A 23025-nucleotide genomic window follows, 5' to 3' on the forward strand; every position below is an offset into this window, starting at 1 on the left:
GCTACTTCGTCGAGTGTTTTGTTGCTGAACACTGCAGAACAAATTGTTATTATGAGAGAATTGCTATTTCATCGAGATATTCTTTTAATAATAAAATATCACGCGTTATACGTATAGCATTTTGTTAAAATGAAGAATTGAAACAGATATCTTTGTTGAAGTCTTTTTAATATTGGTTGCTCAAGTAAAATGTTTCGCGGTATGCATTTTTTTGTGAATTTTCCGTGAGCTACCATGCGCCTCCATTGTTATATTTCTCTTCATAATAAAGCAAATTTTGTGAATTATTAACTAGTCAAATAAACTATTAGAAAATATTGATTTTTATCCCTAAAACAAAGTTCTTTAGGACCAGCCAATTTTAACGGCCTATTAAATCTCAAGTTCAATGTCCAGTCCTCATCCTACATCATAAAACTCATGACAGCACATATGTGCCAAAGGTCAAATCATGCCAAATTTGGCACGCTTCATCAATTCACTCCTAGACTCCTCGACGGAAATCCACTCCATCCCTAGGCAATCAATTTCAAAGGCAAGTGTCAATAATTCAATCGGTTCCTCTTTTGATTGCATAATGTTCTTCACCTCATCCCCAAACTCAACCGGAAACCACAGAACCAAACCATTGCGGTTGGAAGACGCCACATTATGATGTCTAATGGTCGTGTTGGTTGAATGTGTGGGCACAAGTTTTCGTTTGTGTGGTTATGGTATGCCTTATTGTAAATTGTCTTATCAGATTAAACAACATCAATGTTCTACACACAATATATAAACCCTTTTGATCACTATTATGAGCTTTCGTTGCTGTTTTCTTTTGTGTCTTATTCGTATTTTCTAAACTCATTTTAATGTACTCATGATATATGCTTACCATTTTTTGTTGCATTTCAACCAACAGTCAAAGGATGCTCGAAGCTGTACCGCTTTTTGTTGCTCCTCTTTTTTGTCAATTTCATAATGTCTTCACCAATAGAATCTTGGATCGTATTCGTACGTTTCGAATGTCAACGACAGGACAAAAGCACCCACCCGTACGTCCAAGATTCTAAACAGTGTGGCCCAAAAAGGAAACCCCAAAATTGAATTGACATTCACCGTATCCGTAATAACAAACCAAAACCAGGGGGGAAAAAACTTACCGTATGTGTTTGCATCTGTTCTCTCCATTTCTACAGACTTTCTTAGACATGCACCGTGCATGCGGCATGTGAAAAAAGACTACGAGGTGTGTGCGATCCACTACCAGAGCACCATGGCGAAGATAGGCCAGTCGGTGGCAACGACAACCACCACGACGGTAGCGTCGTCCATCTACCCAACAATGGCCACACATCCGGCGGCCGTCATGAGCAATGGTGGTGGGCAGTACCACAGCGGTGACATGAGTCAGCATCAGCATCACCATCACAGACAGCAGCAGCAGCACGAACATTTGGGCCGAAGCCATCCAAACAGCACCAAGTCGGTGGAGGATGCGGAGGAGGAACGGCTTAAAACGGTTTGCTGGTAAGTTTTTAAAGAGACGTCGAGATGGTCTGATCAGTGCTGCAAAATGTCATGACTATCACGAGATTTTCACCAATGAAAACAATCAACATATCCGTGGTAGCTTGATGTTCATTGTTGATAGTCAATAAAAGTGCATCATGACATGCTGAACACGACATGTGAATTCTTGAGTCCAATGCGATACTCTGACTGACAAGCTTAGCTTACTGCCCGCATAAGCATAATCATGACTATTGCTGGCTGTGTACTGTGCTGCCAAATATCACTGTTTCAGTCACCAACGCTCATGACTGAAACGAACCTCAAATCAGCTCACGTACACAAGTGCGATGATCAGACGCAAGATGAACATAGTCGTTGTGACGTGTGACCAGATTGGTGACATTGCAGCAACCCCCTCTTGGTCGGTCACTTTGACGTGACTTTGTTTGTATGTGATCAATTTCGAAATGTCACTGGTTCTATCACCAGCACTCGTGATTGAAATGAAATTCATTTCGGTTCACGTACACATGTGCGATGATCAGGGGTAAGACGCACATGGTCGTTGTGACGTCTGATCTGATTGGTGATATTTTGGTAACCAACTCCTGGTCAATCAGTTTGTCGTGATTTTTTGGTATTTTATTATCGCGATAGACTTAGAACATACGTGGCGCAGGCGAGTGGTGTTTTATTAACCATGTGCATTTGATTACAAGCAGTAGTCGGTTCTGCTAGCTGGTTAAATGATCCCGCATCCTACATATATTGCCAGACTCATTTTGCTGATCCAAACGTTTATGTATGAACTCTCGTAAGCAGTGCACATGCAAGGATGCCGCGAGCATTGCCTTTCTGTGAAAAATTCACAAACCCGCGACAATCACGGTTGCCTCTGATTTAGTTCTAAAACTGAGAAGTTGTTTTAGAACAAAGAGCTCGCAAAAAATTGTCGCGGAAGATTTTGTGGGTCGTCTAGAAGCAGTGTGACAGAAAGTAGCCCAATTTTGCAAACAGAGCTACTTGCCTAGCGCAATAATTCTGCTGCAACAAATAGAATCAAATTATCCAGTTTGTTCCAGCCAGATTAATGCCAAACTAAAAGAAAAATAAAATTGAGCACAATTCAACTTGTTTTTTATGTTTTTTTAACAAAAAACAAGCAGGTTGACTGGGTAAACTGAGCTAATTTGATCTACTCGGTGTCAAATTTATCAATGCAATTCACCAAAAACGTGAGCGAAATTGTCGCAAAAAACGTTGTCGCTTTAAGTTTATTTAAACGGTTACGGGTTTCAATCATAATATGCCATTCTATTAAGTCACTAATATTAAGATGTGTCGTACAAATTTGGAAATTAAAAAACAGGCTATGAGCAGCCTGGTCTCCATACACCTTGGGCTTGGAGAACGATTGTTGTTGATGTGTGTTTAATATTTACATTTCAAGAGGCATAGCAAGCGGAAAACGGTTTGGTTTGTTATTCGAAGCTAGGAGATAAAATTGCAAACGGTTCGTGTTTCATACCATTTAACATATCAGCAAGTCGAAGCACACGTAGAATGGGATCGAAGTAACGGCTTCATATTTTGGAACCATGCACCAGCGTTGGATGCTGGTGTCATACTTAGCACTCATACTTAATTCATGGTAAGTTTTGCTTCTTTCTTTCACTCGATTGATTGATAAACATTATTATTTGCTATTTTTAGGAACGGTTTATAATGTAATAAGCTCGCGTGAAGTTTTTCCAGCTTAGTTAGATTGCGTTTCAACAGCTTCTACCGTGTGATTTAGCTGTTTCTCCGAGTGTTGACGGTTTCAAAGGATACCCGCTCGCTGTCGGTTACCTACCAACGCTGGATGTATACAGGAGTGCATTGCCACGATTACGACGGTGCAGGCCATTTGACGTGCCGGCTGATTCTCTGACCGATCCAGTTTTGACTACCACATTTGCTCGCTTTGATGTCACCATGCTGTTGCATGCCATCGCCGAGATAAGCATCTACTTGGCTGTGAATCCACTGGATTCGATATCGCGTATAATGAACCCAATACATCACCGACGCTGAGCATTATAACATTTACCGTGGCGTGCAGCGGATCCTGTAGAACTACAGGACGCTCCAGGAAATAATTCCCATCCTGACAATGAATGAGCTGTTCGTAGTGTTGCACATAGTGCATTGTGCTAGCACTTTCCGCACAGTTTGGTCTACGAGAACGGTGCGCTTTTCGTGCTCTTAACGTGCTATGCGCTTTGAGTTTTTGAGCCCTGTCCGCTCTTTAAGCACTTTAGGTTTGGTCTCCATTTTTTCCACGCCCACGTAAAATTTTCCGCACAGTCGCGTACTTTAAGCGCTGTGTTGTAATGCGCGCATAATGTGATGTGCTGTGCGCATGATGCGCCGTTTCTAGCGTTTCGAATTACAGGCGTTTCAGGTCACAGAAGTGTTCACGGGCTATGCCGGCAAGCTGGTGAACAAAGAAAATATTATCAAGGTTTACACCATGCTCATGAACGGCAAACTCGACCAACTGACGGAGATTGCCTTTTGGTCATGGTCGGTACGATCGAGAATTTTGGCAAAACGAAGTAAAGCGTCTGGCCAAGGAACCGGCCTAAGAATCCGGTTGACTCAAAAAGATAAAGTAGTCAGTTTTCCAGTAGTTGCGTCGGCGTTCGAATTCGGTTGGAAAACGATCAAGCAGAGCTCCTCGGATGTGAACTCACTTCAGCGGCACCTCCTCATTCACTGTGCTGTTAGTGTAATAATTTTAATCGAATCGATGATATTCTTAGCATACGAGGCGTGTAATTTGTTAGTTTCTCCATAGTGAAAATATAAAAAGATGTTTTATAGATGGATGAAAAGGTAGATAGTTTTTGTTTTACATCCTGGTTTTATTATTTTCATATCCGAAAGCACTGACTCTAGACAAAGCCACCAAATTCCTGCACCTTTCATAATCCACCTTTGGCGCAATTGACACCGCGCACGGGTACGGATTTTCTAACGGGCACGGCATGCTGACACCTAGCGTCTATCCACTGCCACCAACAACAGCCCGTGTATCCGCCCCCGGAGATCACCATTAACATAGGATTCCCGTTACCATCGAACAGCGTAAAATTGGTCATCTGGACAAGGTAAAAGTCTTAGGTAATGTCCGCTAAAAGTCGTACTGACTCTTCCTTCCCTTCTTCCAAATTCCAGTGCCAGCTGTTTGTGGGTCTAAAGTGTTTTTCTAGAGTAATTAATAAATACATTATGAAGCGATAATCATTGCATGTGCACTGCTTACGAGAGTTAATACATAAACGTTTGGATCAGCAAACTGAGTCTGGCAATATCTGTAGGATGCGGGATCATTTAACCAGCTAGCAGAACCGACTACTGCTTGTAATCATATGCACATGGTTAATAAAACACCACTCGCCCGCGCCACGTATGTTCTAAGTCTATCGCGATAATAAGATACCAAATAATCACGACAAACTGATTGACCAGGAGTTGGTTACCAAAATATCACCAATCAGATCAGACGTCACAACGGCCATGTGCGTCTTACCCCTGATCATCGCACATGTGTACGTGAACCGAAATGAATTTCATTTCAATCACGAGTGCTGGTGATAGAACCAGTGACATTTCGAAATTGATCACAGACAAACAAAGTCACGTCAAAGTGACCGACCAAGAGGTGGTTGCTGAAATGTCACCAATCTGGTCACACGTCACAACGACTATGTTCATCTTGCGTCTGATCATCGCACTTGTGTACGTGAGCTGATTTGAGGTTCGTTTCAGTCATGAGCGTTGGTGACTGAAACAGTGATATTTTACAGTGCTGCTCCTGGTCCAGAAAATTTCATAACAGTGATTGACTAAAAGTTTATTCCCAAATTGTCACCAATCATATCACTCGTTACAACCACTTGAGAATTTCACCTGTGATAATCGCAATTGAGTACGTGACGCTGACAAGGTTTTTGATTCACTCAGTTTTTTTTGTGATATTGATGGTGACATTTTGCAGCACTGGGTCTGATGCATGGGTAAAGATTTAGGAATGGGTTTGGGCCAGATAGTTGTGATCATTGCGTCCAACATCTGCTTCTAGACTAAATACTGGTATTTTTCGTTTTTATACACTTTAAACAACTTTTAAGGATCTTTTCAACAGAACACTTGAATGCCGTCACTTGGCACTTGTCACCTTACTTGACATGTTGGCGTTACATATAGTCAAAGCTAACATCCTAAAATGTTCGGAGGTTTGTCATAATACAGGCAACCACAACCTTTTGTGTGATTAATCTGTCGACCTGTTAACAAGCTCGCTTCTTTTCAATCCAACAAACTAGAACGCAAACCTGGGAAGAATAAAAAGATCATACTAACACACACCGAGCAAATCCATTCTGATTGTATCCAAACGTCCTAAAGGATGATTGTAACAACCGGCATGCAATACAACCCAACGAACGTTTCATAAACAGTTACTAACTACCATTAGACCAAAGCATCATCGGCCGTTCTCGTCCACCATCCAAGGCCAATCAAATTTATTGTTTCACACGAAGCTGACAGCTCACACTGACCGGTAAAGTGACCGCTGTGACTCTGACAGTGCACTATTTCCCATGTAACGGCTACCTTCGCTTGGGCTTACACCATCGCACCATTTTGTGGTTTTGGGCTCCGCTTTTCTCCGAATTGTTCTTGTCGGTTTTTTGTTGCCTTTTTGCTGGATGATATTGAGCCTTAGTTTGTGAAATTGAACCCCTCCCTGAAGCTGAGACAGCAAATGTCAGCCTGCCAAATGACCATTCAATTTTTGGACCATCACCAATACAGCATGCGGAGCAAACGAGTCTGGGTTTATTGTATTGTTTCTTCGCTCGAAAGGCAACCCGGAGGCAACAAAAGATGACGTCCAGTCAGTTAGCAGCGAGCAGTAAACGACCATCAAATTAGGTTTTTTTGTTGATCTTACGTGTAAGTGTCGTGGGTAATAAAACGGACGATTCATTTACGCTCTCGGTAAAGGCCGATGACCGGTTCAGCTTTGGCCAGTTTCAGTTTGTCGTCCCTTCTTTCCATTTAGAGGTTATTGTCTTGCGCTGGAATTGGATGGAATTGGAAACTCATCAATTGGCCGTCAGATCGATAATGTGAATGTTTATGGCTAGGTTTGTTAGTGTGTGTATGTGTAAAGTGAAAAGCTGTGCAAACTATTCTTACAAACTTATATAATTCGAGAAATACATCGGAAAATGGTAAAACGGAGAGTTTGACATGTAAATTGCATACTTTTGGGCGTTTAACATTGCAAATTTCTCATTGTTACAGTATGAAAACATTGTTAACTTATGAGGTTTAATATTTACATGTATTTATCAGCCTTTTTGCATGAATGCAACTTCTGCTCATACCTTATTAAACCACCTTCTTAACATACAAACTCTATCGACTCTTTAATGATACTCCCCATCAACAACTGACATCACACGCTTCAGTCAATCCGTTCTGTGTAGTCAGCCTTCCCTTCAAATGCATCGAAGTGCATTTCCCGTCAATTTCACACCGATTACACGCACCACTTGCGGCACAAAGTCGGTTCTGGATGGGAGGGTGTGAACTGTATTTATCTCCTTTCCCGAGGCCTAAGACGCTACGGTGCGCTAAGACGTTCAAATACCCTTGCGTTGTACGAGTCCCACTCATCTTCCGAGCACTAAACGTTCTTCTTATCTTCTCTTCCTCTCTCTTTCTCCCTCTCTCTGTTTGTTTCTCTTACAGTGCCTTCCAGAAGTACATGCAGTGCTCGGAGTTTACGGTGCGGCATGCCTGCGGCGACGAGACGGCGCTGTTCACGCGCAAATTCCTCGACAAGATGTCCAACACGTTGATGCGGGTAAGTCTGGCGTGTGTTGAACCGGAAAAGTCGGTACGGTGCAGAACATTTCGCTACAACTGACCGTGCTTTTGGTGTTGACTTTGAATGGAGCTGTGACTCTAACCAGCGCTCTGTGAAGGTTTCCTCTTTATGTTCGCCGTTCTGTTGTTTATTTATTGATGTGTCTGGTTGGTGCCTGTACGTGTGTGTGTGTTGGAGAGCAAACATCAATCGCTTGGATGCTGCTCCTCTTCAATCCTTTTTCCTTAGGTCGATCTCGTTGCTCGGACACGGCCGTAACGGGGTGACAAAGTGAGAGCTAATTAGGGACTGATAATTGTTCTATTAACAACACCATTGTAACGATGTTAAACGCAATCAGGCATGCTTTGGCCGTTTGTTCAAATGAAGATAGATTTGAATGGATCCTTCGAAATCTGGGAACATCATTCAATGCAAGCTTTTCACGACATTTGACTTGGAATGCTAAATTGATGGGCAGATAAAATTACCTAAACCTATGAAATCAAGGATTACGAAAAGGAAAACTTTGATTATCTAAAAGTGTTGACAAATATTAGTGCTAGTAAAGAAACATATTGAAAAAACAGTCTCTTTGATAAATCATATTCAATAGAAATCTGTGAGCTGTACAAAATTACTTTCTTAGAAGTGGCATCATAAAAATCGTTCGTATTTTAAATCATTCAATCATGTGTTCCCGGTATCAATACAAAGAATATTGTCCAATGTCCAATAAAGCTAACATTTATTTAATATTGCTTTTCCATGGATTGAATCACTTTTGATTTGTTCAATGGTTATTGTGCTTAGTCATAATGTGTCCACTTCTCGTATTAATATTAGAAAGTGTAAACTAATCCGATGAACCTCATATGCTATTCTTGAAATTGAGGATTAATACCAATTACATTACAAAATATTTTTCAAGTTCCACGAATTTACCAATTCGGTTACATGTACCAAAAACTTGACGGACAATCCTCGCATTACCTCGTTACCTTTTGTAACGCCTACACAAATACATTAATCCCCATTGCTACCATAATTTCCTCTCCTTCCTAATAGGAATGTGTTATTCTAATTCACACGATACAATTACAAGAGTCATATAACAACAACAAAAAACAACCAGCAATATCGCGTCCTTTTGCTACCGTTTCCCCAATACATCCGTCGTGGCAAAACAATTAAGCCAATTTGTATCCAGAATCACCTCTAACCTTCCACCACAAAGAGGTTCCAAGCGAATCATTTAAGCCAACCGAACGCGATTCCCACCTTTTTCGCTTTTTTGTTTGCAAATGCAACAACGTTGTACAACCAGTTTTTACACCCACTCGTCTACTATACTCATCAGAATGTCTCTACGTCACAACACTACACACGGGAGGACGAGTCGGATCGATGAATAAAACATGGCACACCCGCTAAACCGCCACTGGACGGTGTGGTGCCGTATTTTACTGCATTTAGTTGTGCGTGAAAATAAAACACTACATTCAAACGTTTAGCCCTCTCCCGAACAATCATGATGTAGGGAAAATGGTATAAAACTTACAATGGAATTAACAGCGGGGCGGTATTTTAAATGCCTGGGTCACGGTCTACGTTTTTCAGTTGCATCCACATTTACCCGTTCACAACATAAATAGAGCTTCTGTTGCCCACTTCATGCATATTGTATTAGAAAAAGTGTGGCTCTCTCCCATCCGCTCTCTCTCTCTCTCTTTCTCTCTCTCTCTCTCTCTCTCTCTCTATCCCTTGCATGGCAACGAGTAGGCCATGATTTATGCTGCACTCGTTAACTGGGTGACAATGAAAACTGTGCAACGGTTTTGTCGAAATGCACAAGTACAAGGTGGTTGCAACTAGAACCCCAACATGTTTGGAACCCCAACATGTTTAGACTGTTTTCATCCAGAATAGAAATGCAGTTCGGAAGGGTGGACAACCAAACTTTTAAGCAACACACATGCTTTCGTTTCGACTGTCCTCCCAATAGAATTCTACCATGAAAGACCCATTCTATGACATTATTGATTTTTTATTCTATTTTCTCCCACCTCTCTCTCACTCTTTTGCCACGCTTGCGGTCACAACCTCCAACTCATCGCTGGACCTGGCAAAACAGATGCACTGCGTCGATTACACGCCGGAAAGTGGCAAATGCCGGGATTACTTCAGCTCAAGCGCAACCCCGACGGGTCTAACGCGATGGAGTTCATCAAACATGGTCACACTCGCCATTGTCACGGTGCTTGCGGTTGTGCACACACTGCCAGTACAGCTGCACCACCGGCTGGGAACGTTTATTTAATCGCCACCCACAGTGACGCCGATCGGTGCACGATCGCACCCGGTACGATCTCGATGACAGCGACGGGGAAGCAGCGAAAGCAAGGATGCATCTCCATTGGCTGCAGGTAAATGACCATAGAAGCGCTGTAAATTGAGTGGAAAGCGAAGTTTAATGGGTGATTGAAATGCATAAAAAGGTGCAAAAATCACACCCATACAAGCTGGAAACAGTGAATAGCTAAAGCATTGTTACTCGCGGAAGAAAGGCAAACACTCAAATGCAAAAAAGAAAAAAAGAAACAACAAAAAGTAGATAATAAAGCACATACCAACACAAGGCTACACGCTGGAGTGTAAGTAAAACGAAAAAGAAGTAGACTGGACTCGTGCGAAGGGAAAGTATAGGGAAAGCAACACGGTATCCTCTTGTTTCTCTTTATCTGAGGGTTACTACAGCTGACGCCGTGACCAGGATGCAAACTCGTTTATTTTGCCGTAATTACCGATGATAGGCAGTACGGATTGATTATTTCATTTTGCAGTTTAGAGAAATGTTTCACAATGTGTAGAAAAAGATGAAAAGCGATTAATGAAAGAAAGGAAGCAAAACTGACGATCCTATGAACTATTGTTACTTTTGTTACTTTAAAACTATTGTTACTTTGAAAAAAGAGCTAAAAGAATGATTAACAAGCGAACAAGCAATACGAAAAACAAACAGAAATGAATAAAAGTATCAAAACTGTACACTACAAAAAATATATAAATGGGTCGTTTGTGTTTTATTTACATTAATTGGATGCATTAATAAGCTTATGAATGAAAACTCATTTTTAAGCATTTCCCAGCTCCACATACCGCAGATTACATACCGAACTGCGTTTGCTTTAATTGGATGTGCAAATGAGATTAGATGTGCGGTGCAATGCAATGCCTTTAACTGCTCCCAACCGTGCAATATCATGATAATAATGCATGCAATAAATCAAAAATACATCAAACGATCGCAGTCCGAAAGAAATCAGCAGCAAAAACTAGCTCAATGGTAATGAAATTGACACGTGAGTTGGTGGGTTGTTATTTCCCAACGCCCTTTTTTCTTTACACCATTTGTTTCACAGCAGCACATTGAATCAGCATTTTTCCACAGAGTAAACGCTCCATCGACCAATTCATTGCAGCCTCGTGGAGGAGGACGTATTCATGCACGCACTCGCATGTGTCCTCCAATTATGGCGTAATTATATCAACAAGACCTATCCCCGTAAATCAATTTAAAATAATGACAAACATGAAAGCGAACCAGCGCTCACTGCATAGTGGTGCAGTTGCACTTTCTCCCCCGAAATGCGGAACCAATCGCAAACAGTTTCGCACCGTGACGAGGCACGGGAGGCAAAAGGGGTGAGTGGAACGGTAAGAAATAGGAAAAATAATACAAAACCGACAAAAAAGCAAAAACAAACCAATCTACAAGCGGCATACTGGCCCAAGCCCAGTATAGTTTGCTCATAACGCATGGATTATTTCCAATTTTAGCTTGCGCCCGAATGAATACAATTTACACAGCGTCAGCAAACGGTGGCACCGCGTTGGAAGCTGTTTTTGTTTTGTTTTCAATTTTTCTTTTTCCCGCAACGCATGCATATGTATGTAAAAATGATTAATAACAGCACCCACGAGGTAATAGTCTGAGGTAATAAAACATTTCCGCAACCATTCGTGGGTTCAAACGAGTATGACAACAAAATAAACCAGGAAAGTTTGTTGCTGCTGGACGAGGTTTTGGGAAAGCTTCATATATTCATCCTCAATTGAGCCTTTTATGTTTGTTTATTTTTAAGCTCTCTTTATTTATGAGTCATTTCAATTACAAACCGCATTGCTTGTTGTTACATCTTAATTAATACCAACCCACTTCATGGTTAGTACTGCATAATTGAAATAAAGCTTTGGCAACTTTAATTAAAACCCTAAGCTCATGTGCTCTTGGAAACGTTTCACTAATTGATTGGGATATAGTCATCACTACAACAAACTCTTAATTTGATTTACTAAAATGTAATGATTGCTCGGAAATCCTATGAAAAAACTGATAGATAAACATTTGTTCGGGATGCTATATTAAAATGTATTACTTTTTGTTTGTTTAGTAACGCTTCTGTTGGTTTAAAAGGTTACAATGCCTGGGGGAGTGAAATGGCACAGTAGCGTGTAGAGGAGTGGACAATTTATCATACAAACAAACTAACACAACCATTATGTACTGAAACTGAAATGTAACAATATTGAACCCACAAAAAGGCTCTTCAGGCGTCGAAACAACATGTTGAATTATTCTTTTTTTATGAATCAGTAACGCAGAATGATCGAAACAAAGCACAATGATGCAAAATAAATTACCTACAGTTTGAGGGAGTGTTCATTCTACCCATCGATAGAGTGGAAACAATACAAACTCCCACAGCGTATGTGCTCAACAATTCTAAAACAAACCAACCACAACAAACAAACAAACAAACAAATCGAACAAACGAAACCAACTGACAAACAGAAACACCCATAAATCCATCCCACCGTATCGTGCTGGCTGTGGCTGCGATTGCAACATAATGCAACTCGTTTGAACACACTCTTTTCCACCGACCGGGCGGACGAGTGCGGTTTTTGAAACTTTTGCATTCAATCATCACCTTTCCTCGTGGGAAGTGAAGGATGGGGCGTCTCCATTAGTCGGTGGTTTTTCTCGTTCTCTTTTCCAAACTTTCACCTTCGAACACACAGCTGTTGATTCATGCAAATCGGACAGATAAAAGCATGTAGTTTGTCCTGGAAATGGATCAAAGTGATTTAATTTGAAAAGAGTCGGTCACACGCTAACAGGAAAGGATAAGGACGGTTTGCCAGAAAAGCAAACTAATCCATAAACAAGTGGACATCTTCATTTGTAGAGCAGTGAGTCGGCGGGTCAATGCTAAGTATACAATGTCCTCTTGATTGTTTTGAGATACTTTGGGTAATCATCCTTAAAATCGGCTTGGTTGATGAGGTAAGGTAAGTGAAATAAAGCTATTAGCTAACCTTTAGGACGTCAGACGAGTGCCGGTGCGATACGAAACAAGAAAAGTATCCGGCAGGTTCGGGCATTGGAACTTTGCTCAACAGGAAAGACAAACAATCCCCAACTTACTGTATTTGTTCAGCATTTAATGCCTGCTATTTTAAAGGAATCACTTTTCTCAAGCATACTGAAGAAGTTGATCGACTTTAGGCACACATATTAACTGCCATTTAAACTCTCTGTGCAAATAGAAGCATCAGTAGGCTATAGTTTTACAACAGTTACCTATAGATTCACTATAGTTTGCTCACACCTACCTTAACCTCCAAGGATTTATACATTTGGTTACAAAATAGCAACAGATACTACAAACAAAATTAATGGAACAGAAACATCACATTACAGTCTTTCCGAATGAAAAATGTTGAGATAGGCCAATTGGAGACTCTGGATATCATGTTTTGTTGATGACGTTCAGCAGAACAGAAACAGTTCATCAGTGATCCCAAACAGTTCATCCAAACGGTTCAGTTAATGTAAATTTTGCCCTCCTAATCCATACTAAGGAATTTAAAACTGTACGTTGGTCGAGGTCATAGGAGAAACTCGTTGCCAGCTGTGACCGTTTCTTTTTCAGTTGTTGGTTGATCGTTTCCATTGAAAAAAGGAAGAAAACAAATCAGGATGCTGTTCGCTTGCGTGTGACGAATACAACAGACACCACAAATCTTTCCCCTGAACCACCCTTCCTTCGTGCAATTCAATTCCATCCCTGTAAGCAACTCGAGTCAGAAAGGACAGCATGTGTGTAACCTCGGAGAAACATAAATCCTAAATAAAGTTGTTGACAATCGAACATCTGTATTTGAGCAACGATTGAGGCACTGTCTGTCTGTGGTGGTGGGTTGTTCTCGCTTTTCTAAATGCCATATTTTGAAGTCACTGTCGTTTGGATCGATGCCGATAAAGCAACCAACGCCAAACCAAATCGTCCGACTGTCGAAGCAACGAGATAAATTTATGGCCTTGGGCTATTCCAGCTTCAATCCAAACTCGTGCCATGACATTGCCCGACAGCCCGCTACTCTCCACTGTGTAAACGGAAGTTTGAAGCTCGCACAGGACACTCCAAACACTTCAGACACCATTGTGGGTTGGCTGGCTTTGTTTCATAAATTTTGGTTGGTTTGTGGTGAAAATGGCGATTTGAAATATCGTCCTGATCGAACGCTTCCTGCGAAGCGAACGGTACACATTCACGAAATGGTGCCATTTTCAATGGTACAAAATGATAAAAAAGCGATATCGTATGGTTTGTTCCACTGTTGTTTTCCGATTTCGCTTAACCCTCGGCAACGCGACAGAAGTGATTCGCTCAAACATAAATGTTATGAACCGTGCGGAATTGTTGAATCGCTTTTATAGCTTGTTTAGTGATCACTTTAATCGTAACGCATTATGGAAAATGGTCAAACTTCATAGGGGGAATAATTCAATTTGTGGACAATATGTTTTGGAGGTTGTTAAGAATATATTAGTGACAAATGATTGTTAGGAATGAAGTATACCAAAATATGACAATAGAAAAGTTTAATTAAAACAGATACAAATATTGTTAACTTTTTTGCGAACATTTGACACATGTACCTAAAGAATTTGCATCTTTCTCTTGCCTATAGCCTGTAGCTTAATATATTGGACTCTATTTTACCTCTTTCAAATGATGCTCCAGATTTAGGCGTTATTTTTGACGACACACTAACATTCCAAAGTCATCATGATAGAATAGTCACCAAAGCTCTACAATCTCTAGGTTTCAGGATACGTGTATTCAAATCATTCATCGATTTGTTTTGTCTTGAATCGTTGTACTGTTGAATTGTTTATCCTTTACTTGAATTTTTGTGTATTATCTAGTATTCAATACAACAGAATAGAATTAACAGCATTGAGGATATACATAGAAAAGTTACGAAAATTGTGTACTATGCTGCTCTGCCTTGGTTTATCCGTTTAGATTGTCCATCCTACCGGACGATATATTTATTGTTTGGATTGGAAACGCTGCAGCATAAGAGAATGTCCTGTGTCTATTTTGTATGAACTAATCAGTGGTTTTAGGGCGATCTCGTAGTACAGTCGTCAACTCGTACAGTCTCGTTTGCTTCTTGATTTTACATCTGTATAATAAATGCTTCACAAGCCGTAGCAAAATGGTCAGTGTAATAAGAATAATTTTATCGTTTTATTTTGTTTTCTGTACCAGTTCATCTTCTTTCTAACTGACAGTTTTCTTCTGGCGTTCTACTGCCTTTAATTAAAAACTAATCGCTCATTCAAGTCAGAAGGCAGCACGGGAGTACGCAAAGTCTCATCCATATTCTCGACTATCCAGGCTAAATATTCATCAGTACTTGCATAAATAGTGATCTGGTCGTAATCGAAATGCTCATGATTGTGCCATGCCATACCGCGCAAAAAGTATCGCTCATTACCGGCGAACGTTTGAACAGTGTACAATGGTAGACCACATTTCGTAAGACAATAAAGATTATCAGTGCAGGGAGTTAAGTTTGCAACAGTACGTAACAAATCTAAAGGTATCGGAACAACAGTACGCACATGCAACAGTACGTAACAAATCTAAAGGTATCGGAAAGGTTCATTCTTAGCAATGAGAAGCCTTCGAGGCAGCTGAAAACTTCATCTAATTTGTCAGTTTCATAATCTGGAACTAGTCGGAACGTTGCCAAATTGTCCTTGGTATAGCTGCGAACGTCTTCCAGGATGGGCAGGCAAATGGGTACCACGCTCAGTTCGGTTATTATCGCGGATCTTGCCAACCGGATCAGTGCCATATCGTGCATCTGTGGATGTGCTTCGTAAAGGTGATGAACCGTGATCTGCCCAATCGGAATTTTCTGGACATCTTCAGAGTGCGTGTTGAATCCCAATTCTATCATCTTTCTGTAATAAATCAATATCAATGTTATGGTTCTACATAGTTACTTATTGAATAGCAAAGTCGTACATACTCTGTGTCGTTAGAGGCCGATCGTGCCGTGCATATGACATACCATTCACTGATTAAAATTACTGTACACTCAATGACATCGAAAGATGGAGCATTGGAACGTAATTTTCCTAACCATGGATGTATCCTATTTGACACGTTTGCTGTTATCCCACAGGTGCTGAAATTGAACATCCTTCGTTTTTTATACTGCTTCACTGGAGGAGATATCACTATCTCAGACCTCAGTGCCAAAGTGTTAACCGGCTCCAGGAAGGCATCATTTCCTTTCCTAATGCTCACAATGCTCAGAATCCATCCAAGGTAGCGATAGATGTCCTCAAACAAATACACCGGATTACCCAAATGGTCGTTCTTTTCGTACTGCCCTTTGCGGCGAAAGTGCAATCCACGTAAAAAGTAGCGCTTTTGTCCGTCAAAATCCAACCTCGCTTGCAAAGCACTACCCGTTGATATTTTGTTCCACTTTTTGTCTTCAGCATTTCTATGGATTGCGCATAGCGTAACATCTGCTGGATTCAACAGAATGCCTTCCTGTTCACACCGTTGCCGGCAGGTTGTCATATTGATCAAGGTAAAATTAGTTCTTCTCACATTCGAAAACTGTTTGCTTAAACTATCACTTGCTAGTGCAACAAATTGGTTAAGTTTGTTGTTTTGCATGCTTTCAGCGAAGGGTAGACAGATAGGTCTGATGTATGGGTTAGATATGTCGGCTGGTTGCCAGAATTCTATCAAGGCTATGCTATTTTGACCTGTGTTTCTGTTGAAATCCGGAGAAAAATAGACAGTTTTGATTTCTATAACTTGATTCTCTAGGCTATAGGTGGTTACATTACATTTTGAACTCAATTTTCCTCCTCCTAGAATTATAAAACGCCTGAAAGGAATTCATATTTTACATCACCGATGAGTTCAACATTCATGATTTGTTTCATACTGTTACTTACATAAATGTTAAGTTTGTCATTATACTTGCCGAAGCCAAGGCATACCATTCACTAATTAGCACAACAAAGCCAATTACTCTACATGTAGATTTATCATAAATTGCTATCCTACCAGTCCAGGGATACGACGTCATTGTATAATTATATGCTTGGATCCCACAGGTAGTCATGTTGAACAGACGCAGTTTCTCCGAGTCCGGTCCCTGCAGCAGTTTAGACCAATCGGTCTCCATGTCTATGTGCGTGACATTCTGAACAGGAAGTTTCATATTGTACAGAATCCAATCCATATATGCACTAGCATTAAGGTAAATAGGTGGCATATTTAGATCACAATGTCTACCCATTAGATCAAATCCGATTAGAAAGTGTTGGGAGTGCGTTTCACCGGCAAACGTTCGGGCTTGCTGTAGAATAGCACCCGAAATGTGGGGAGTATATTTTTCTGCGATTAATGAGAAGTTACACGGTTGGTGGGTTTGAGCGCAGAACCGTTTGTTGGCAAGAGTGGGATTTATTCCAAATCTGCCATATTTTTCTATGCATATAGAATCACTTAAAACGCTCACATCCACGCTTTTCACTGATTGCTGAGGTTCTTTGCTAGTGGACACGGTAAGGTTCAAAGAATGATTACATTGAAGATCTGGTGTAACGGCTACACAGATTGGCGTTATACTCCAATGGGACGTGTTTGCAGGTGTACTTAGCTGAATCAGAGCTATATTGTCTACAAAACTATTGTTATAGTAATGCGGATGGATAGTGACACTTTCAATGTGCAGGACTTGTTGAGATGTTTGAGCCGAGTAGTTACGGCCGACATGTATCTCCAATCTATAGACATTAACGATTTATTAACAGAATTGTAAGCAATAAAGTCGTCCCGATATGATCTACTTACACTCTTGGTTCATCAGATGCAAGGCAATGTGCCGGACAAACGACGTACCATTCGGCTATGAGTGTGACGATACATCTGGCAATGAATACACCCTCGGTAGTAATTCCGATGAAGCCATGCCAAGGTAAATACTCCAGATCTGGTATGATGCCACATGTAGTGAAGTTAAACAGCCGAAGCTTTTCCTCGTAATCGATTATATGCAGATTGGTGGGATAATGTAGCATCCTTGGATCAATGTGCTTCGTAATCCATGCGATATACTTCGCCACATCGGTATAGGCAGTGTGACTTTTACCATCGCAAACGTTGTCACTTGCACGTGATCGAGTGAAAGATACAATACCACGCACAAACCATCTGCCACCGATCTCGAACACCATCCCGCCACCACTATCGCCATTGCACGCACTCACTCCGGGCCTGCCAATGCCGCAGAACATCTCTGGGGTTAGATGAGTGCCAAACAAGCTCCGGTCACTTGCAAGACACGTCACAGTATCAACGACTCTAATCGATGCTGATCTCAGAGTGTCCGATACTTTATCCTGCTCTGCGAAGCCAAATCCAACGATCGTACCGTTTCTATTGACGATCGGTTCCTCCGAGTCACTCATTGTCCACAGGCAGACGGGTTGTACGTGCTTCGACATCGTTATATTGATCGCTAGCTTGATCAGTGCAATATCGTTAGCAACACTGCCCATCGAGTAGTGAGGGTGTAGTATCACATCCCCAACCAAATGTACCTGCGTGTGTTCAGACACTTCTTGGAGGTGAATGCGACCTACATGTACCGTCAGCTTACTTTTATGTAAGACACCGTGCATGGACGTAACACAATGTGCCGCTTGAAATAAACGTGTAATTCATTATCTGATTGTTTAAAGTAACACACAAATCACAGTACTTGATCCGCATACCCGTAAGAATGGTCGATTGATCGATGATGGATCCACCGCAAGCATACTCCATCGTGTTGTTCTTTCGATGAAAGATGGCTGCATGCCAGGGCCATTGTCCATCCACTGCACTGATTCCTTTCCGTATCAGGGGAATGGTTTGTGTCGCGATTCTTCCACAGGTCAAGGGTAGTTTATGACCAAGCAGGGCAGGTACGAAACAAACAACACACAACAATAGGCAAATGCAACGTAACTGGCGTGAATACATTATCATTGCAAAAACGTGCAATTGATAGATCATCAGACGATTACCAAGACGGAGATTTATGTATTTTGAAAAACATTTAATTCTTAAAACTCATAATATCCAACATTTAATGACGAATTCAACTGTTCGTTAATCCTGTTATTGTGCGTCAAACCAGCTTCGATGATCGTCTTCAAAAACCATTAGATCATAGGCCCGACTCCAAGAGCAGAGGATCAAGCTACTCGTATTATGCAATTCATCAGCAACAGCTAACAGCTGTAACGGTTCGCTGCAACAAAGCAGTTAAGGCAGTGATAAGCAACGTGCAACATTGTTAATACACGACTTTGTAACAAGAACGTATTTCCGAACGTGCTGATAATTGTGTCTGACAATTCCTCGCAATTCACATTAACGCGTGTCTTTAGCGAACAATTAATGTCTGAAAACATCACAGGTAATGTAAATTAGCACTGGTACTATTAGGTTTTGGGAATTACATTCACTAAAGTTCTGAATTCTGACACTTAAGTGTAAATCTAATTAGAAAAGCGTGCACCTTAATCGCCGGTCTCTTTGCAACTGTATATTAACACTTTTAGCGCTGGTATTTCGCGCTGGTATTCCGCGCTGGCTTTCTACGGAGAACACAGTACAAGCTAAGAGAGCGATTGGAGCGATGCGGTGGCTTTCGATCAGTGGCTCGATGTTCTCTTCTGATCCTCAGAGACGATGCCGAGCGGCTCTATATGGTCTCTCTCTCTCTCTGTCGTTTTCGTCTCACTGCAATACGTTCTGCTGAGGGTTGCAACGAGGGTTGCAGAGAATGAGAGTGAAAACAGTACAGGCAAAGAGTAAGTTTGAAGCTGAACATATTCTGTTGAACACTTCACTTTGCTTCATAAATTTGCAATGAGTACCTTGCAACAGGGTTGCAATGGACTTTTGTTCATTTTGGATTCATTCCAATTGATGCTTATTAGTTTTACACGCACTCACATTTCATTCCATTTCTGCGGCTTGGATCAGTCAAGCAATTCAATCTCTTCTGCGTAGCTCCACCCTTTTTTACTGATTACTGCGATTTGATGATTTTATTTTTTAAACCAAGTGTTACTCTCATATAGATGGATGAACATAGTTTCTCAGCAGCTTAAGCTTATCAGCACACGATTTGAGCGAGCTCGGTTTTGTAGCTCAGCCAATCGGGATCAGTCTTGTACGCCACGAATCGCGTTATCACCGCGATGTGTTTTTTTTCTCTTTTGTGACTTTTGGAAACATATGTCTCTAAGCTGATAATCCTCTCATGGGTACACCATTTAGTTTGGGCGGCGTTCTGCAAATTACAGCTCACGAACCGCATTCAGCTCGTTGCTATATAGATAGCGGCTCTTTGCCGCTTTTTGTGGAATTTGGTTTGATGGTCGCAAAGCAAGCCAACTTCTGCGTTTATGGATAAGGCCGGCGTTGAACGACTACGGTTGTTCCACATAAGAAGACTTAGCCAAAACTAGTAGAATAGTGCAAGCTTAACTTTAACGACATACCGTCTAGAAAATTAAAGATTATTGGCAAACATATTAAACAAACCCGTAGGGATTGTTCAAACTGAACTACGTTTATAATAACAGGTTTATTTACTTACGAATACATTAAGTGTTGACATTTATGATCTCATTGATCTATAGGAAGGAGAGTGTAATTAAAATGGTTAAAGGTTCGCCTGTTCTCATTAATCATATTTGAATAAGAAACAAATTTCTTATTATTAATCTAGCTGACAACCCTGTGTGTGGTTAGGGCTCCTGCATTTACTAAGATTTTAACCTTCCAAACGTGAGGGATTCGTTCATGATAAAATGTAATACTCAGTACAAACTTACCCAAATCAAATATAAACATTGCATTTCAAAACATTCTACTGAAACATAAAACAATCCAAAAAACACATCAAAAGCAAAGCTTTCACGACATGCACTAGAGAATGAGGTTCCTTCATACACAACAGTTCCGACTACTAAATGTGTGTTACTCAACCGAGTGGAACTTTAAAATTATTAAGATTAACCAACCGCCTAGTATGAATAAAATACCCGCACCAGCAAGAGACCCTTCGGTTGGTTAGATTAACACCTAACATGACACCACACCTTCAAAATAGATACCAATGACTAAAAATTAAAGCATAAGACCGAACCGTAACATCGGATGCCTCTCACAGCCCACCTACACCACGAGTTCCCGTTCATTAATGGTTCCCAATCCCAGTCCGAACGTCACACGAGTCAGGTTACCTCGAACATAAAGTCACACTTTAAACAGTAGGCTAAAGGTAATAGCCCTTGTGGCCCTTTCACTGAATACGGGAAACCCTTCTCCCTGTTGGCGGGTTTGAACGGGTCAACCGATTTCATGGCTATGGGATTAACTGACATTAAATAGGGTCATGTGTAAGAGTGCGATGGGAACAAGGTTGATGGCCAAAAACTGGTGCAGACATTGAACTTTCGATTTCGTTTGCTGACACGCAAAGGTGTTTGTCATCTTTTGCTTTAAAATTGGTTAGCCTATTTATGGTTTCGTTTGTAGTCGTAATGGTTTGAAGGGAGTGGATATGGGATAAGGCTTTAAAAGTGTTGAGTTTAAAGTTTGCTTGATAAGAAAACCAAGATTTTGAAATGTCTAATTCTAATGAATAGAATCAATTATTTAACTTTTTATACAATAAAATCCATGTGCAAGATTCAAGGCAGTCCAAATGTTAATCCTGGATACAATTGCAATATTTACAATCTACAATCTGTAGTCAAATCCAACAGACGCCGGCGGTATTCAAACTGGATCGTTTAATGGCCTAAAATATATTTTACATTCCGACCATAACTGGTCCGAGTGGTCACGAATGGTTTTCGGGGAATCGTGTTTACGAGTCTATGTTTCTCTCTATTTTTATCCACCGTCGAAATGTACGAACAGACTATTAACGTTGCATGTAAGCGATGGATAATACATCGCCCTAAAGGAGAAACAACCATTAAACCGCAATAGACCAACTATTTTCGTTCCTGAAAGTATAACAGCACTAAAAGCAACAAAACCTTGACTTGATTCAAGAGTACAAGGATTACAATATTGAAGCCAGCCGTTTAGAATCGCCTTTTTAGTGTTCTTTGTTTGGTTTCGATACACTACTCGATATGAAAACACATGCACGTGCTATAGCACCGTTTATTGGTAAGAATTTACAAAATGAATCCAAATTACTCGTTGCTATGTGTCGAATCTTGTAAATGCTACTATAATACTTTTTATGTGATTAGAATGCGATACGAACATCTCATATTCATAATTTAAAAAGTTCGGAAGGGTGATAATTGGTATGATTTATGAACTCAGTACCGGTAGTGCGATCGAGTACAGTAAACTTTACGCTTCGCAGGAGATAAATCCATTATGATGCACGTAGCTCTTGGCTGGAATCTCATTGCTGTAAATGCAATGAACAGTACTTTGTTCGTTTACGTAGGCTATTTTGTTTAATTTTTAGTGTTGGCATGATAGCCGATGCAATGCATAATCAATTTACACTTCGATCGGATGACGATCGGTTAACGAAGGCTTACCTGTTCACAAGCAGTAGGAAAAGGGAACAGCTGGATGAAAAATCATGCAGTTGTATTTACCCTAATTAAATACAGTGTGGAGCGTGGCAACAGCTTATTTTACTGTTTTTTTGTGTGCTTCCGTTTAAAGAAATGCCAAAGCTTCTTATAAAATATCATCGTTACTTAATGCTAGGACAACATTCTTTTATCGTTTCCCATTACATCGATGACTGAGAAGGTACGATTATGTGTGTTCCGTGATGGTTTAATGTTAATAAATTAATATAAAAGCAACAAATTGTATACTTTTTTATTTTATATCCGTCACACATCCATCTTAATTCAATGACACTGCCTACCACTACCAAGAAGTATTCAATGCCATCCAGCACCAAGTGGGTTTGTGCAACGAACCATAAATCCTGCCCAGACGTTTCCACTCTATCAGCTGAGCAATCGTGTGCCAATGTGCCATTAATTAGCCGCAAGAAATCATTCACGATTGGGTCCAGCTGGGAACCATTTCAATGAGGTAAGGATTTCATCACCACGAGAAACTTCGCGTTTGCTCAGTTGCTTTCTTTAT

At 40.7% G+C, this 23025-nt stretch overlaps 2 protein-coding genes and 1 long non-coding RNA gene across 10 annotated transcripts in view; 1 reads left to right on the plus strand and 2 right to left on the minus strand.

The window, feature by feature from the left end:
- Positions 1 to 10460, plus strand: part of LOC120902755 — a 43393-nt gene extending 32933 nt beyond the window's left edge. For both annotated transcript variants that reach the window (XM_040311750.1, XM_040311751.1), the window contains exons 5-7: positions 1182 to 1512; positions 7309 to 7423; positions 9561 to 10460. In XM_040311750.1, the coding sequence (XP_040167684.1) occupies positions 1182 to 1512; positions 7309 to 7423; positions 9561 to 9746 (632 nt within the window). In that variant the 3' untranslated portion in view covers positions 9747 to 10460. The remainder of the gene's footprint in view (positions 1 to 1181; positions 1513 to 7308; positions 7424 to 9560) is intronic.
- Positions 4383 to 5548, minus strand: LOC120902757. Of its 2 annotated transcripts, none has more exons than XR_005739473.1 (2): positions 4808 to 5548; positions 4383 to 4737 (listed from the first exon to the last, which is right to left on the minus strand). It is a non-coding gene; the product is annotated as an uncharacterized LOC120902757 (long non-coding RNA). The 2 variants fall into 2 exon arrangements; XR_005739474.1 differs by having other exon boundaries at positions 4383 to 4750.
- A 4138-nt stretch (positions 10461 to 14598) lies between the features above and the next one.
- On the minus strand, positions 14599 to 19424 carry LOC120904003 (serine protease 53-like). 6 transcript variants are annotated; one of them, XM_040313701.1, is made up of 6 exons: positions 18600 to 19421; positions 17677 to 18526; positions 16773 to 17609; positions 15824 to 16702; positions 15408 to 15755; positions 14599 to 15365 (listed from the first exon to the last, which is right to left on the minus strand). In XM_040313701.1, the coding sequence occupies exons 1-6, from the start codon at positions 18880 to 18882 to the stop codon at positions 15356 to 15358; spliced, it is 3207 nt and encodes a 1068-aa protein (XP_040169635.1). In that variant the 5' UTR covers positions 18883 to 19421; the 3' UTR covers positions 14599 to 15355. The 6 variants fall into 6 exon arrangements, with proteins under 6 accessions (XP_040169635.1, XP_040169636.1, XP_040169637.1 ...); XM_040313702.1 differs by lacking the exon at positions 14599 to 15365 and having other exon boundaries at positions 15377 to 15755; positions 15824 to 15982; positions 16046 to 16702; positions 18600 to 19422; XM_040313703.1 differs by lacking the exon at positions 14599 to 15365 and having other exon boundaries at positions 15377 to 15755; positions 15824 to 16685; positions 16885 to 17609; positions 18600 to 19422.
- Positions 19425 to 23025: the final 3601 nt, after the last annotated feature.

The sequence above is a fragment of the Anopheles arabiensis genome, chromosome 3 (genome assembly GCF_016920715.1).
Source record: "Anopheles arabiensis isolate DONGOLA chromosome 3, AaraD3, whole genome shotgun sequence".
In the NCBI taxonomy this organism is placed as follows: Eukaryota; Metazoa; Arthropoda; class Insecta; order Diptera; family Culicidae; genus Anopheles; species Anopheles arabiensis.

Excerpts from the sequence above, each read along its gene's own strand:
- LOC120904003 (XM_040313700.1), bottom strand. The coding sequence starts at position 18,882 with ATGATCTATCAATTGCACGTTTTTGCAATGATAATGTATTCACGCCAG. Across the intron at positions 18,527-18,599 it reads TCAATCGACCATTCTTACGG|CGGCACATTGTGTTACGTCC; the intron begins GTATGCGGATCA and ends GTTTATTTCAAG. Across the intron at positions 17,610-17,676 it reads GCATCTGATGAACCAAGAGT|ATTGGAGATACATGTCGGCC; the intron begins GTAAGTAGATCA and ends TAATGTCTATAG.